This window comes from Narcine bancroftii, chromosome 7 (genome assembly GCF_036971445.1).
Source record: "Narcine bancroftii isolate sNarBan1 chromosome 7, sNarBan1.hap1, whole genome shotgun sequence".
Classification (NCBI taxonomy): Eukaryota; Metazoa; Chordata; class Chondrichthyes; order Torpediniformes; family Narcinidae; genus Narcine; species Narcine bancroftii.
The window spans coordinates 177,343,929-177,361,027 of record NC_091475.1 but is presented as its reverse complement, the minus strand read 5'-3'; the positions used below and the strand labels follow the sequence as shown (position 1 = coordinate 177,361,027).

Below are 17,099 nucleotides of genomic sequence, written 5' to 3'. Positions count from 1 at the left end.
ATGCCTTTGGAATGTTGTAAATGTACCCACTTCCACAGTTTCATCAACCACCTCTGAGTTAAAAAGTTGCCCATCAGGACCCTATTTTATCTCACCTCTCTCACCTTAAAACATTGCCCTCTGGCTCTAGAATTGTCCACGCTAGGAAATAGACTGTAAAGCATTCAGTTTATTAATTAATTCTGCTCATAAATTTTATAAACCTTTACAAGGTCACACTTCAGCCTTTTATGCTCTAGAAAATAAAGTCCAAGCTCAACTACTCCAGTTCTGGCAATATACTGGAGAATAATAAGACAGGGTACACAAGTGGCAAATGAACCCTACTCAGGAAGAAATGGACTAATAACTTTGTTTTCTTCTACAAAGTAACTTTCTGAGCATTTTACTATAGTTCTTCTAGAAAATTCTTTGCTTGGCTTCGCGGACGAAGATTTATGGAGGGGTAAATGTCCACATCAGCTGCAGGCTCGTTTGTGGCTGACAAGTCCGATGCGGGACAGGCAGACACGGTTGCAGCGGTTGCAAGGGAAAATTGGTTGGTTGGGGTTGGGTGTTAGGTTTTTCCTCCTTTGTCTTTTGTCAGAAAGGTGGGCTCTGCGGTCTTCTTCAAAGGAGGTTGCTGCCCGCCGAACTGTGATGTGCCAAGATGCACGGTCAGTTCATTGGCAATATTTATTTGGCATGCAATACCACTGTAACACACTTCAGTGCCATATTAAAAACAATGAAGTAATCTGCCTCCTTAAAGAAATCCTTTACCTTATGCTTTCTCAAGATCTCGATTAAGGAAATCAATCTACAGTTATGCAGTTTTCAAATCCTATTCAACTCAAATTACTTGAAATCTCTCTCCAAATACTGCAAATTTGAGACTGAAGAATGATAAGTAATACAACACTGATACTGCAAAAACGAAATATCGGTAATCATAAAACTGTATCTCAGCTTTCTGAAAATAAGTCAGTTTCTCTCCTCGGAGATTTCAAAATCTCCATAATGCTTTATCTTCATATAAATCCCCAATGTGCTGGGATTAATATTTGTCAGATTGTTCTATAGAAGTACCTAGTAATTAGATCAATAAAAATACTACTCTGCACTTTCAACATTCAAAGGAATAACTAAACTACATCTTGCTGCAGCTGATTTTATAAAAATTGTTGCACTTTAATGAAATTGAAAACTCAACCCCAGAAACACACATCAACAAATTGACAAGTGAGGTAATTTAGCCAGTTTTAAATCCATTCCCTTTTCAACAAAGGGAAGTTTATAATGACAACATTCTTAAAAATGCAGGGTTTTTTTTGAAAGCTTGATTGCTGAGAGGAATTAGACGATCTGATCTTTGTTCAAAATATGCCAGATATGAAATTTCCAATATTTTTCCCACATATTTTTATTTAAATAAAGATACAGCTCAAAAATTTCCCCCAAAATGAGTATTTCAGATGGCATTTTCCTGTAGAGAGGAATAATGCAAGGATTTTGAACTATTGTTTGAAACACAATTCATATATTTGTTTAACATACTGCTCTATCTAACATAGAAAAAAAGAGTCCCTTGTACTACGAGCCTGAAGCAAATATTCTGCTCACGAAATCATTTGGGAAAGAAAAATGTACTCCATGATGCACATGCAAAACAAATATTAAAAGCTATTGAGAACAAAAAAATGATCTCAGATTTGTCATATCTGAAATTAATGACATGGTTATTCTGTTTTTTTGAAATAGAAAATGATAGATTAGTATGTGCTGTGCAGTGATAGGTTTGCATGTGCAAAGTATCAAATAAAATCCTTTATGTCAGCACCTGGCAGGGAAACTGTGGATCAAGTTCCCAATTAAAGGCAGTTGGAGAGAATTGCTGATGAATATATCTTTCAAAACTAAATACAGTCAAATCCCCAGTATCTGGAACTCAAGCAGCTGGCAACCCCAAGCAACCAACAAAAAAAATGATGAAATAAAAGATAAATAAATATATAGATAGATGGATAAAAATAAATAACATTTAAATAAAAGTTTAAAATTGTAAATGTTCTCCAAAGCAACACATAATCCCCTTGAAGATGGTAGCATTCAGCCAGTAGCGCTCCCCAGTTACGCCCTGCCCACAGCAGATGTTTGGATTAAGTAGTGTTTGAATACAATGGTGTTGCCCAGGATGAAGAGCTGATTGATGCTTCGTGCCCCTTCAGTTTACAACATTTAGCATATCGTGGTGAAAAACAACACGGTAACCGATGCTCTGTCACGCCCCACGATTGAATCGAAACATGGCCTGTCCCAAGAGGTCCATTACGTGGCCCTTGCAAAGCACAGCAGCAGGACCCTGAGATCCCTGCTTATAAGACAGACATCTCCGGTCTCAGGGTGGAGGATGTCCCCACCGGCCCAGGTAACTTGACAGTGCTGTGTGACGTTTCTACCACCAGCCCCCGTCCCATTGTCCTGGCCACATGGAGATGCCAGGTTTCCGAAGCTATCCACACATGGTCAAAACGGTGGCCAAAAGGCTTGTCTGGCATGGCCTCTGTAAGCAGGTCAGCCAGTGGGCCAAGACCTGCATGAATTGTTAGTCCTCCAAAGTGAAGGTTGAGACGAGAGCGCCCACACAGACTTTTAAGTCAGAGTGGCGCAGGTTCAGCCATGTGCGGGGCCATTATCAGCTTCCTGTGGGGCAAGATACCTCTTGTCCATGGTAAACTACTCCACGAGGTGGCTGGAAGCAGTCCCGCTGGCTGATACCACCACAGAAACATGCGCCAAGGCGCTCATTGATACATGGGTGTCCCGATTCAGGGTCCCGGAGCACCTTAGTTTAAACACGGGGGTACAATTCACCTCCAAGCTCTGGGTGGGCGGTGCAGGCTAACTTTCTAGGGACGCAGCTCCACCATATCACAGCATATCACCTGCAGGCCAACGGGTTGGTGGAGCGCTTTCACAGGCACCTCAAGGCAACCTTGATGGCTTGGCTCAAGGATCCCAACTGGGTGGACGAACTGCCTTAGGTCCTGTTGGGAATCGTACTGGGGAATTTCTGGCACTGATAAATGCCTGGAAGATCCCGTGGTGAACCTCGAGAGCCTGCAGCAGAAGCTGGGGTCCTTAGTCCCGCGGTAATCCCCACTACATAGCGTCCCAAATGAACCTTGGACTTGCCGATACGTGTTTGTGAGGAGGAGTGCCCACATACCACCATTACAATGACCCTACAAGGGGCCCTACAAGGTCATTAGAGACAATGATTCCACCTTCATTCTCAACATTAGCAATAAGGAGGAAATATTTACCACTGACTGCCTGAAACCGACATATCTGGACTGTAATGAGGTAGACTGCACTCTGCCCCCATGACACAGAGGCAGGCCACCAAAGGCTAAGGAACAATTGCCCGGTCGCTGGTTCTGGAGGGCATGGGGGGGGGGGTGGGGAAAGGTTGTGTAGCGGCCGACACAGAGACACAAACCGGCCCACAAAATGGCCAACAAACAAGCAACCACACGGACCTGAGTGGGGGGGGGAGTGACACTGGCCATCTTCCCAGGTGACCTCCGCACGGTGGGAATGCCAGTCAACCTGATGTCAGTGCCAGGGGCCCATAGACACAGAGCACCCAGTGCAATAAAGCATTTTGATTTTGACTCCTCATATATGCCTTCCTTCCACACTCGTCGTAGTGTGTGCGCTACAATACCATCTTTGTGAATATTTTCTGCACCCATCCCAGCTTTGTGACATACTTTCAAACAGCATCGGGTTACAGGTTCTATTTCTCTTTGAAAACTCCAAGCAGCTACTGCCAAATCAGGAGAATTTTGATGTTAAGAAAATGGTTTTCATAATTTTTTTTAATTTTTCCTCTCGAGGAGGCAAACTACATCTCAGATGCACTGCATTGGCACCTTTCATCCCCAATGTGCATATTCTTACATATTCTCAACAGCGACTAGACACACAAGTCAATAGTGCTCTCGTTATGTGCACATATCTGCATTACCATGTGCAAATTTCTGGGAGAATAACTGAAGTCTTGCAGCTTAGAATGTTTTTGCCAGTAGGCGTGGGGTGCACAGTTGGTATATGTTAGCGCAATGCCTTTACAGTGCCAGCAATGGGGACCCAGGTTCAAATCCCTCGCTGTCTGTAAAGAGCTGTCTGCCTGCGTGGGTTTTCTCCTGGGCTCTGACTTCCTCCCACTGTTCGAAACGTACCCAGGGTGTTGGTTACTTGGGTCTAAATGGGCGGCACGGAGTTGTGGGCCAAAATGACCTGTTATCGTGCTGTATGTCTAAACTTAAATTTTAAAAATAATAAAGTTGCATCCAACTAATAGCAAACTACTACGGACTGTAATTAAATATTTAGTGGCAGAACACAACATTTTCATGGTTCAGAAACAGTCAACTTTGGGATTTGTAAAAAGAATGAAATGCATCTGCTGAGATTGTAGTACAAACACAGAAATGCTAGAGGAAGTCAGTTGGTCTCACAGCATCCAAAGGTGAAGTTATGTAAAAAGTCTGCCACACTGACAAAACAATTTTTTTTTTTAAAGCTGACTAAAATAGTGCACATGGGAATGTTTTTGATGTTATTTTAGGACTTCCAGGAGCATCTGACAAAGCCCTAAAAACAACTGTTAAAATTGTAAATGCATGAAATAGAAGACAAATTATTGACCTGGCAATGAAATTTACTAGGGATAAATTGAATCTCAAAAAGCAAGATATAAGCAGTGTGTCCAATGTGGTTCTGTTCTGGGGTTTCAACATACGATTTTTTTTAAAAATTGAAATATTTAAGAAAATGGAAAATTGTGGAAAGCCTGTTTCAATGGATTCAGGTTTGAAGTCATCTGCTTTGGAGCCAATAGGATAATTTCAAGGTCATGAACAGAAGAAAATAATACACACCAAGTCTTCTTTCACTATTTCATTATACTGCACAAGTAATTAAAATACAACAAGAATTTTTGCCTTCATTTATGGAGGTTTAGAATACAAGAGGATATTTGTTATGCTGAGACTAAACCCCCGTTTCATCCAGATCAGAATACTGGGAACAATTCTGGATACCACACCAGAAAAATATTGATCTAAAAGCACTATTTAAATTTACTAAGCAGATAATAGGACTTCAGATGTTTTTTTTAAAGAAGATATTCATGAAAAAATTTGCTTTGCCAGTACTTTAGAGAAGGGTGTTCTGGGGAAATGCTTCAAAATATTGGGGTGGAGAGAAATTATTTCTGTTAATTGGGAATTCTTAAACTTCAAAACAGTTTAAAATTTTCAGGCATCTCAGGAGGAAGGCAGAAAACAATTCTTCATACCATTTCAAGTTTCTAACCCTTTTGCACAAGCAGTAGCTAATGACAAAATAATTGTTAAGTTTAATAAGAGGGATAGCTTATAAAGTTTTAAATTTAAGTTGATTTGTCGCATAATACATGGTGTGGTGAGAACAGTTCTTCTGTGAGCATCTAACAGGTTAACTAACTTTCATATGGTCTTGTTAAGAGCACAATTTACAGAGTACAGGTACAGCAATGCAATGAAAAGAAAGATCAATGAGTACCAAGGACAGCATGACAGCACTGTGTGGGGTTCTTCAGGAGCCTGATGGCTACAGGGAAGAAATTGTATTTATGCCCATTCACACATGCTTTCACATTTTTGACCCTTATCCCCAATGGAAGGAAGGAAAAGAGTGTCTGGGATGTGATGTTGGCTGTCTTTTTTTTTATAGACAGTAGGAAATGTAGATTTAATCTTTGGACGAGAGGGAAGTTTGCATTCTGTTCTGAGCTGTATTCACTACCTTCTGTAGATTCTTTTAATCTCAAGCTGAGCAGCTCAAAAAGCAGGCTATAATGCATTCAGCAAGTACCTATAGAAGTTGTTGAGGGACAAGGGGACAAGCTGAAATTCCTTCGTCTTTTATGAAGGTAGAGGTGTTGGCTCAGTTTCTTGACTGCCATGTGAACAAGCTTGTCCTGGCTCAGGCCATTGGAGATTATTATTCTCAAGAACTTGAAGCTTTCAACTCTTTCCCCTGTTGATGTGGATAGGGGTTTGATCACTACCACTTTTCCTGAATTCATTGATCATCTCCTTCGTCTGAGAGGTTGCTATCTTTGCACACGCCACTACTTGAAATCTCTTTATCTTCTATCTCATCATATTTGATATCCAGCCAACTACTGTGGTATTGTCATCTAATTTGAAGATGGAGTTGGAACGATATTGGATTGTACATATGTGGGTACCACCGAGGCTATTAAGGAATTTGGAGCAATATGGTTCGATGGAGCTAGGTCAAATCAGTCACGATCTCTGAAGGGCAAAACAGATTGGAGAAAGCGAATAAAAACTGAAATGAGTAGACTATGTCAGCTAATTATACAAAAAGGGCAACATTATAATTTTTAAGTTAAAAAATGACTGAACTTTTAAACACCAATAGTATTAATACCCATGCGATAAATAAAATAAGGCACAAAGATTATCAAATTATGTACAACTTTTCAAACAGATTTCTAAATGATGACTCATTGTTATACAACCATCAATATATGGTTCAATCACTTTAAGGCACTGTGAATATTACTTTTGAAACAATTTGTTCCATTATTAATAATTTCATAGAACATCACCATCTAATACTATAGTGGGTACCACACTCACTTTCCAATGGATAGGTTAAAATAATTGACTAATAGCCTGTTAATCAATAGGCAAACTTCAACTGTACCAATCAACTTGCATCAGCAAATGACATTAAAGGGCAAAATGCTTAAATCAAAAGCAATCTGTATATAATGAATTATTTCGGTGATAGGTTTAACAAGGAAGCATAGTATTATAACTTAAGACAGAAAAGAGAAGATAGAATTTACCACTGCATACATATGGATGTTCTTTCATATGTCCAAGAGCCAGAACTCAGAAGCACCAGACTCAGATTAGTTATGTTGGCTTTTCATTTAAATCCTCATAGCCAGCCTGTAAATGGTGAGTTATAGAGTTTACTTTTCACTCTTGTATCAAATATTTACATAATGTCTTCAAAAAAAGTAAATATTGTTCAGAAATGGAATTATCTTATTAATCACCTCAGAATAAACACGTGTTCAATACCATTGTATGGAGTAATATGCTGAATAACTCTCAATATAAATCTTGTACTTTTAAAAATTGCAGTCCTGCTTTTGGTAATAGGTCACCACCCTCTACACAAAGAGCTATCAAACTCAGGTTTAGGTGGGTTTTTTTTTTAGGGACAAGTTTTCTTAATAACTTGAGTTTTTCTTTTGACAGATTTTCTCTTCAAGGTAGCATCAGACTGTGCAATATTGTATCCCAAACATAGAAGTACATCATAAAAGTACCTCATATCCATGTGTCATTCTCATCTTAAAAACAGTAATCCAACTACAGTAATCACACAAACCCAAAATTCCTGTTTCAAATGTGTTGCCTTGAGAACTAGGATAGAGAACACATTCTTCCAGGCACTTTAAATGTGGGAGTGTCGTCATCTAAAAGATAATTCTAGGAGATTCGTCGTCACTTTCTCAAGGGCAATAAATGCTGGCTTTGCCAGGAATTAAGATATTCTGTCAATTAAAAAGACTTTTAAGCACCAAGTTCCTTGGAATCAGTGAAAAACAATTCAACTAATCCTTCCTTTTATTCAATAACAGTTTTCTATTCACCATATATAGACCACATTAATTTACAAATGCTGACATCACCAGCTTGATAACCTCTTATAATTAAACATTTCCATCTCCAAATAAAACTCTCAAATATCCTGTGAATAACCTCTTGTAATATGTCTGGCAATCCTCTCACCATGACTTGACTAACATTTCTTCTGTTTCATCATGACCTTGCTGCTCTTATATTCTGTACCATGATCAATTACAAAAAAAATTTCATATGCCCTTATCTGTTTTATCTCGACATCCTTCAATCTTTTGGGATTAATATGCAAATTCTTTACATTCCTCAGTATCCTTACATTTATAGCTCTTTTAATTAAGAGTGAGAATGAGGAATTGAAGGACTAAGTATTAGTCAAGAAAATAGCATTAGAGAAATTGGTGAGCGTGAAACCTGATAAATCCAAGCTTTGAAAGAGGTAGTCTCAGAAGTAGTGGTTGATCTATCATTTTTCAATGTTCTATGGATTCTGGAATTGTTCCTGTGGATTTCAGGGTAGAAAGATGTGATGGAAAATGTGGTTTCAAGGGGAAAAACTAGTCCATTGACATAAAAATGGTGAGTTGTCCACTTTGGTGGACATAAAAAATGTTGGTGCTAGAAAACAGCATTGAGCAGAGGTGGGGCCAAACTGCTCATTGCTACTCCTATTTCTTTTAATGTCAAAGTTCTAAAAATTGAAAACATCCTGTTGCGAGCCCAGAGAACCCCAAAACCCAGAAGCAATAGATATTCACCAAGACAAATGATTACTTAAACAAAAGTTGCTTTTAATTATCTTTAAACATGAAAGCAGGATCAAACTTTAATTTATTACCATTAACTTAACTCTCTTCTAATTCTATGCACACGTGTATGTAATATGCGAGTAAATTTAGATACGTTCTTTAATTCACAGTCCAATCTCAATTCTCATTCTTCCAAGTTCAATTCTTATACTGTGCACAGAATTTAACATTTATGAATTTCACCAGGCTTTGGTGTTTGAAAGGTAAATGGTTACCGCTCAGGAAGGTTCTTGTCGGTTTTCAGAGCGAGATTTGTTGTTCCTGGACACAAACTGATCCCTTTTCATCAGCCACGTCAGTGTCTTGATGAAGAAACTTGCCCCATCAGGGTTGTCCAGATAACCTCTGTTCCTTTTTGTTTCTTTTATTTCAAGTGAAAATTTAGGTAGCCAGTCCTCACCCCTTGTATGGACCACAAGGGCTTTGACCAGGCTGAACTAAACACTCACAGCACATCTTCAAAATGGGGTTTTCCACAAGCTTGCCAGTTTGTTCCAGTCCCAGCTACTGCTGCTGACTGTCAAACTGTAGAACTGATCTCTGTCTCTCTCTCTCAGAAAAAAAAACCTGTTTTACTCTTTCTGCTTCTTAGACCCTCTTAGAGCAGCAAGCTGCACTCCAGACAGCCTGCAACTCCAAACTACTCCTCCGATCTCTTTCATCTGTTGCTTTCCAAAACAACATTCCATTAGTGAAGTCCCTTGGGCACTCCCCAAAGAATTTGCAAAAGCATTTGGAGCCAACCTGTCTAGCTTGAGCAGAGCCCCAATTTATCTCCTAAAAACATATCTATATACAAAACAAAACATAATCTGTCACAAGGCCCTTTGGCTGAACCTGTCCATACCAGCAAGCTTGTCCCATTTGCCCAAATTCAGCCCATATCCCTCAGATCTTTCATATTCATGTACCTGCCCAAATGTCTTTTGAATGTCGTAAATCTACTCACTTCCTCTGTCAACTCATTCCATATATCCACCACCTTCTGTATGATGAAGGTATCCCTCAGGTCCATTTTAAATCTTTCTCATCTTCAATTTATGCTCTCTAGTTTTAGCCTCCCATACCCAAGAAGAGGGCTATGACTATTTACCTCATCAATGCCTGCCTCTCACAAATTTATAAAACTCACAGGCAAGTCCCAGTCTCTCCTAATTCAAGCCTACCATGCTTATGAATTTTTTCTGCATCCTTTCCAGATTAGATATCTTTCTTATAGCTGTTGCACCCCCAAAAACCAGCAACAAGAGGTCAAAAAAAGGTTAAACTCTACATTTATTAATAACTATTAACAATAAGATATCTTACCCAAATTAACCCTACTATGTGCCTTTAATAATAAATATACAGATTATTTATAAAAAGTATGTATGTGAGGGAAAAAAATCCCAGACCATTTCAGTCTGGGTCCATTAGTCAAAAACAAAAAAGGAAAAATCCCCAAAACCCCAAGTCAGTCTGGTCAAGTTAGGCAGTCTGGTCAAGTCAGGCAGTCCAAAAACAGTCCACAGAATTCAAAGTTTAAAGTACAAATTCAATTCATTGACTGATAGCAAAAGAACTCTGAATGAATGTTGGAGAGAGCAATGACCGATGTTGCTTGGCAGTAAACTTACGAATCCTTTGCCCGTTTCTTTACCATGGACTTTCCTTGGTTCTTCAAGGTAGGTTTTTTTTTTAAAAGCACCTCACTTATGAAGCCTGTGCCTTTAACACAGCTTCTTCACAATTTCTTTCTTAAGCAGCAGACTCAAAGTGGCTTTTTTGTCACACTCAAATTCAGTCAGTCAAAACTGTTCTCAACACAGAGCAAGGGGTGTCTCTGTGTATCCTTCTGGCTTCCCCACCAAACTTTCTATCTCTGCCTCAACCAACCAGACTCTTTCTCTCTCTATTCTTATCTGCACAGCTTGACTTTGGCAAACCAGCTCTGAGTTACACAGTTCTCAGTAGAAATCTACCTTTAAATTGACAAGCCTAGTCCAAAAGGTCAATCCATGGCCTATAACATAGCTAGCTGACCTAAGCTGCCCATAATACACCAAAGCATGGTCATACCAACTTCTTGTACAGTTATAACATGATAAACCTACTCCTTTGTTCAATGCCCTGACTGATGAAGACAAGTGTGCTAAGTGCCTTCTTTGCCACCCTGGCTACCTGCAATGGATCTATGTACTTGATCTCCACACCCAAGTCATTTTGATCTACAACACTCTCAGGGGCCTAGCATGTACCATGCAAGTTGTGTCCTGGTTTAACCTATCAATTTGTAACAGCCTCATACCTATCCAAGTTAAATTCCATCTTCCATTCCTGCCCTATTTTCCCAGTTCATTTAAATCTAGTTGTAATCTTATAGACAATCTTTCTCATAGTCCACTATCCCACCAACTTTACTGTCATCCACAACCTGACTAACAAAGTCATTCATGTCAGTAATATTGATAACAAACTGCAGTGGTCCCTGCACCAATCTCTGCTGCACACCACAAATCACAAGCCTCCAAACTAAATGAAAACTTTACACTACCACCCTGTCTCCTATCATCAAGTTAATTTGGTATCCATTTGGTCAATCCACTATGACACTATGACATCAGACTTTCTACCATGCAGAACCTTATCAAAGGCCTTGCTAAATTCCCAGTTAGACAATATCTAGTGTCTTGCCCTCAATTTTTCTGATTACCTCTAAAAACATCAAATTCATGAGACAATTTCCCATGCACAAAGCCACACTGTCCATCCCTAATCAGTTCTTGAAAGCCATTTTCCTACCCTGACCAGATTTTAGATAACTTACCAAATTTACTTTTCTTTATCGGAAAGCAGTTTTTTTTTGCATGATCAGAAAATGTCATTACTTCAGCAGGTATAATGGAATCTAAAACACTGATAATGATACAACAAAATACACTGGACATCAGCACTCAGTACATGTCCTCTATCAGTGACCTTCCGGTCACCAATCACATTGATGAACATTATCCTCCATTCCACCGCACCAATTTTGGACCCAATTTGCCACTTTCATTTGGACATTTATGGCTTTTACTGTTTTGATCAATCTGTCATATGGAACACTGCTAAATGTCTGCAACATTTTAAACTAAGTTAGAGAAAATTCAGGCACCAATCCTTCAAATAAAATTCATATACACCTCTCTTAAAAGCTCTTCTGGAATGCAATGATTTGGACCTGTCCTTTTTCAAGTTAGTAATGACTTAGATACCTCATGAATATTTGAGCAAGGATTGCACAGCTCACCTGTGTAAAATCCAGCCATACAACTTGCAGGACCTGTGCTTCAAAGGAGCAAAATAATCAGACATGCACGTTAGATCATTATCAGAATAATGTCTTTCCATCTTGATGAGTTTCAACTTCCCAACAAAATAAACTTTCCTCATCATGGATGACTTAAAATTAGTTTCATTTGGATCACTGGATCTCCCTCCCCCAAATCGATGTGGTTTGAAGAGGGCGCAAAAATCACTGAGGATCCCTACCATACCCCCCACCTAGCGTTTTTCAGCTACTTCTGTCGAGAAAGAGATATAGGAGTATCTGAGCCAGCACCACCAGGCTGAGAAACAGCTTTTTCCACATGGGCAGTGAGATTGCTGAATGATTAAATGAACTGCTCACACCAACCCTCCAAGGCTCTACTATTTATTAAACAATATTTATTTATATGTATACTTGTTCTGCACATTCTCTTGCCTGTATATGAGTTCTGATTGTGTGTTTGCATGTTTTGCACTGAGACTGTCAGGTTGAACTTGTGCAGGGGATAATAAATGAACATGAACCTAATTTGTTGCTTTCAAAATAAATTTAGCTCTGGAGACATTTGCTCCACCTAAATTGTCATTATAACATCCTGTTAATTGAAAAAGACATACTTTGCAAACCCCATGGGAGAGAAATTGGAATGAAAAATCAAATTGTTTTTATTCTTTAGACATGCAAATAGATCACACTGAGTTCACTTTTGTTGGTCATCTGTATTACAATTTGGATAACAAAGTATTTAATGTGGTTCGCACATTAGCAAATGGCACCAAAATTAGTGATAGAGCGGATCGTGAAGGCTATCTAAGATTATAACAGGATCTGGAGATCAACTGGGGAACTGTGCCAAGAAATTATAGATGCAATTTAACTTATACAAGAGTGAGTTGTTGCATTTTGGTATGATCAACCAGACAGGACTCGGATAGTAAATGGTAGGGCGCTGAAGAATTTTGTAAAGCAGAGAGACTGAGGAATCATGTGCTGTGGGTATATTAGCTTCCTAAAAGTGGAAACACAGGCAGATAGAGTGGTAATGAACATATTTGACATAGTTGCCTTCATCAGTCAAGGCACTGAGTACAGAAGTTGGGATGCCGTTTTACAACTGTAAAAGATGTTGCTGAATTGACACTTGGGATTATTGTGTCAGGGTTACCAGAACTAGGTGGCTTGCATTATAAGAGGCAGGATAAACTGGAATTATTTTGCCTGGAGTGTATGAGACTGAAGATGATTTGACAGAGGTTTTGTAAAATCATGAAGGAAACAAGATAAGGTGAACAGTCAGTTTTTTTCCATAGTGTAGGGCCGTCTAAAACTAGAGAATATAAGTTAAAGATGAGAAGGGAAAGATTTAAAAGGGAAGTATGAACATAGAAAGTAGCATGAATTTGTATATGAATTGTATATCAATACATTTAGACAAGTATCATGGATAAGAAAGTTCTTGAGCAAATACGAGGCAAATGATTGTAGCTCAGATAGACATGTTGGTCAGAATGGATTAGTTGGGATGAAAGGCCTGTTTTTGTGCTATATAATCTTAGGACTCTCTACACCCCTTTGACTTTCAACTGTACAAAATTGCTGATAAGAGCTCAATTCTGGCAGAGAAAACAGATAGATGGTGGAATAAACATGAAATGTAGCTAATAAATAAATTTATTAAATGAGCGGCCCAAAAGGGAATAACAAGAAAGAAGGTACTTTTAAAAAAAATGCATAAAGTGATATAACAGTAGAGCATAGTAATTGAAATTTACTGTGTGGTATTTTGCAAAAGGAAATTTGCATTTTGTACAGCGTTTGTTAGTGTGATAGGATATTCCAAACACAAAAAACAAATTTACTTTTGAAAGAGTTTAACGCTAATATTCTGCAAATCATAATATCCAAATGTATCTGCGAGACTCAAAAACAAAGCACAAAGCTAAATAATGTTTTATGTTTTAATGAAAGCTAAAATGTTCATGAAAATTTCCTTGTTTTCCAAATAGTGTCACAGGAAGATTATATCCATCTGTAATCAATACCAATTTTGTGGAATGTATAAAGGGGTACTTTTGATTTAACAAAAATTGTACCGACATGCAGATAGTTATGATTAAATTTAGTACATTTATTTTTCAGGTTAATTGAAGTTAGAGAGCAGGGAAAATACAGAAGTGTGGATGTACATGATTGAATACCGTCTAGTAGCCAGAGAACCATTTCAACTCTCTCAAAAGTGTGAGATTGGAGATATCACCAATTCTTAGATTTCATATTTATTGTCAGAGTACATACATGACATCACATACAAAACTGAGTTTCTTCAGCAGAATTACCACTAATTGGTAGTGCAAAAAATAAACTGTACACTGTGTAAACAATTAAATAAACAAACTGACTGGGCAATACAGAGAGAACAAAAAAAAATCAATAAAGTGCACAAGTAAGAGTCCTTAAATGAGTTTATTGTTGAGGAGTCTGATGGTGGAGGGGTAGCAGCTGTTCCTGAACCTGCTGGTGAGAGTCTTGTGACACCTAGACCTCTTCCCTGATGGCAGCAGCGAGAACAGAGCGTGTGCTGGCTGATGTGGGACTAGAAATTTGCCAGAATTTCTGGTGTCATACCAAACCTCCACAAACTCCTGAGGAAGTAGAGAGGCTGACCTGCTTTCTTTCTTTTTCAATCTTTTTATTAATCACGCTATAAGTAAACAATACATGAGGAGAGTAGAATAGTAAAAACTGAAACATCAATACATTGCAATACTTAATACAATGTATAACATATTATACAATATTATCCCTTTCTCCTCAATTTGGAATATTCAAAAAAGAAAAAAAAAAATTGTTAAAACCCCATCTAACCTACCAAAATAAACAAAAAAAGTGAGGCTGGTCAGTCTAAACTGGGAGTTCATTGCAACATATCAAGACAAACTATTTATCTGGTCTTTGTCAATAAAAACAGAAACCAAAATAGTCGAAGATAAAAGTCAAAAATGAACTCATACAAAAAGTTTATAAAAGGACACCAAGCCTCTTCACATGACATAACTTGAGAGAACCATTGCATCAAAGTAGGTGAATTAGAATCTTTCCATTCCAATCCGATGTGCAGAAGTAGGCACTCGACCCACCTATAGAACTATAATTCCAAAAAGAATCAATGGATTAGGTTGCAATCTAATACCCAATATAATTGACAGTGTCCTGAAAATATCTGTCCAATACTTCTCCATTACAGAGCAAGACCAAAACATATGCGTTAGTGTGGCCACTTGTGATTTACAGCTATCACACAGAGGACTAACATTAGGAAAGATATGGGCCAATCTGATGTGCTTTCTTCACAGTGCCATTGGTGTGTTCGGTCCATGAAAAATCCTCTGAGATTATGACTCCCAAGAAGTTAAATTTGCTCACCGCCTATCTCCGATCCCCTAGTGATCACTGGATTGTACATCTCTGGCTTTCCTTTCCTAAAGTTAACAATCAGCTCCTTAGTTTTGGTGACTCAGTGCAAGGTGGTTGTTCCATTCAGCCAAGTTTTCATTCCTTTATACAACCCACCATCATGGTATCATCAGTAAATTTGTAGATGATGATATTGTTGTACCAAGCTACACAGTTGTAGCTGTAAAGTGATAGAGCAGGGGCCAGGAACACAGCCCTATGGTGCTCCAGTACTGATGGAGATTGTGGAGAAGTTCTTACCAATCTTCACTGATTGTGATTGGAGGTGAAGAAATCCATGATCCAACTGCACAGTGGGGCGTTGAGTCCAGGTTTTGGAGTTTGCTGATCAGTTTTTAGGGGATGATGGTGTAAAAAGCTGAACTATAGTCCATAAATAGCATCCTGATGTATGCATCTTTGCTGTCCAGGTGTTCCAGGGCTTTGTGTAGAGTCAGTGAGATGGCATCTACCATAGACCTGTTAGGCGAAATGGAATGGATCTATGTGACCACGGATGGCAGCAGACCAGTGAGGGAGCTCTGCGGCTGAAAGACCCATGCATGAAGCAGTCTGCTGGCGACTCAAGACGAGAAATCCACAGAGGCTGTGGGCTGCAGGAGATCTCAGTCGGGAGACTCGCACCAGCTGTAGACTGCAGGAGACTGGCTTGAAACTGGCTGAAGGGGTACCAGGTATCGGAACTGGGATATGAGGGGGGGCCGGAGTTCCTGACTGCATCGAAGGTTTGGATCTGGAGCTTGGGTTGCCAATTGCCTGGACTGGACTGTGTGGCTGCGGAAGTGCTGGGGACAAATCCACAGACACTCGGTGACTCTGGAGAGACTCTCTTTTGCTTCTCTTTCTTAGATTGTCAGAGGCACTTCAGGCAATTTCTGCCGATGGCGAATCTGTCTGCCTTACAGCAGGCAAAAGCAATTTCATGTAATATACTGTTTTATTACAATGGCAATAAATTGAATCTTAATATGCTCCATCATCAGCCTTTCAAAATACCATCACTGTTGATGTAAATGCTGCTGGTCAATAGTCATTAAGGAAAGTTACTACATTTCTGTTGAATGTATTTTGTTTAGTTCCTTCTTATTCAGTTTTGCAGTTAAAGCATAAATTAAAATGCTGAAAATAGATACATTTTTATTAGCAGCACAAAACAAAGAGCTAACTTAGCAATGCATTATCTCCAACATTATTCTCTCTGGCAATTCTTCAAGTACTATGTGCAGGATTGCAAAAGTCTTGCTTTGGGTATGTTAAAAAGATGTCACCAGTAGTACTTTTTATGAGCTTAAGTGTCAGCGTACATGTTCAGATAATAAAGGGAGGATTGAACAAACTAACAAGTTGATATCAGTTTTCATGGTCTTTCTAACAAGATGACATTGTGGGCAAATCTATATTCTGTAAAAATTCTGGTTATCAAAACAAGCTGATAAATATTTGAAAAGCAGATAAAACATGGTCTTCTTGATAAAAGGACATGATTTCTTGACCATATTTTTCTTTCTGACCATTCATGAAACATTAGGCATAGAAGTTATGTTCCTTGGTCAAGAACAACTAACTTTGTATAAGCATATTGTATACAGGCTGTTGCTGGATTACTAATGCCCAAAGTATGGGCACCCATCCATAATATTATAAAATTTGAAAGCCTGACTTATACATATTCATTCCTATAATCAGTGGAATGAATTTCCTCCCTTTAACAGTTTTCTTTTCAACACTTCAAGATTTTTTTTTCTTATCTGCCTCGTGTACTTTTTATGCCATTCATTACAATTAGTAGTAGCATAGTTACCT

The 17,099-nt window shown here is 38.7% G+C and overlaps 1 protein-coding gene across 5 annotated transcripts in view; it reads right to left on the bottom strand.

The window, feature by feature from the left end:
- Positions 1-17,099, bottom strand: part of cdk8 (cyclin dependent kinase 8) — a 108,439-nt gene that overhangs the window by 48,508 nt on the left and 42,832 nt on the right. The window contains exon 1 of one of the 5 annotated variants that reach the window (XM_069891479.1): positions 6,924-7,011. The exons of the other annotated variants lie outside the window; for them this stretch is intronic. Within the exon in view, the coding sequence (XP_069747580.1) occupies positions 6,924-6,941 (18 nt within the window). The 5' untranslated portion in view covers positions 6,942-7,011. Of the gene's footprint in view, positions 1-6,923; positions 7,012-17,099 lie in introns of those variants that run through there. 5 annotated transcript variants of the gene reach the window in all.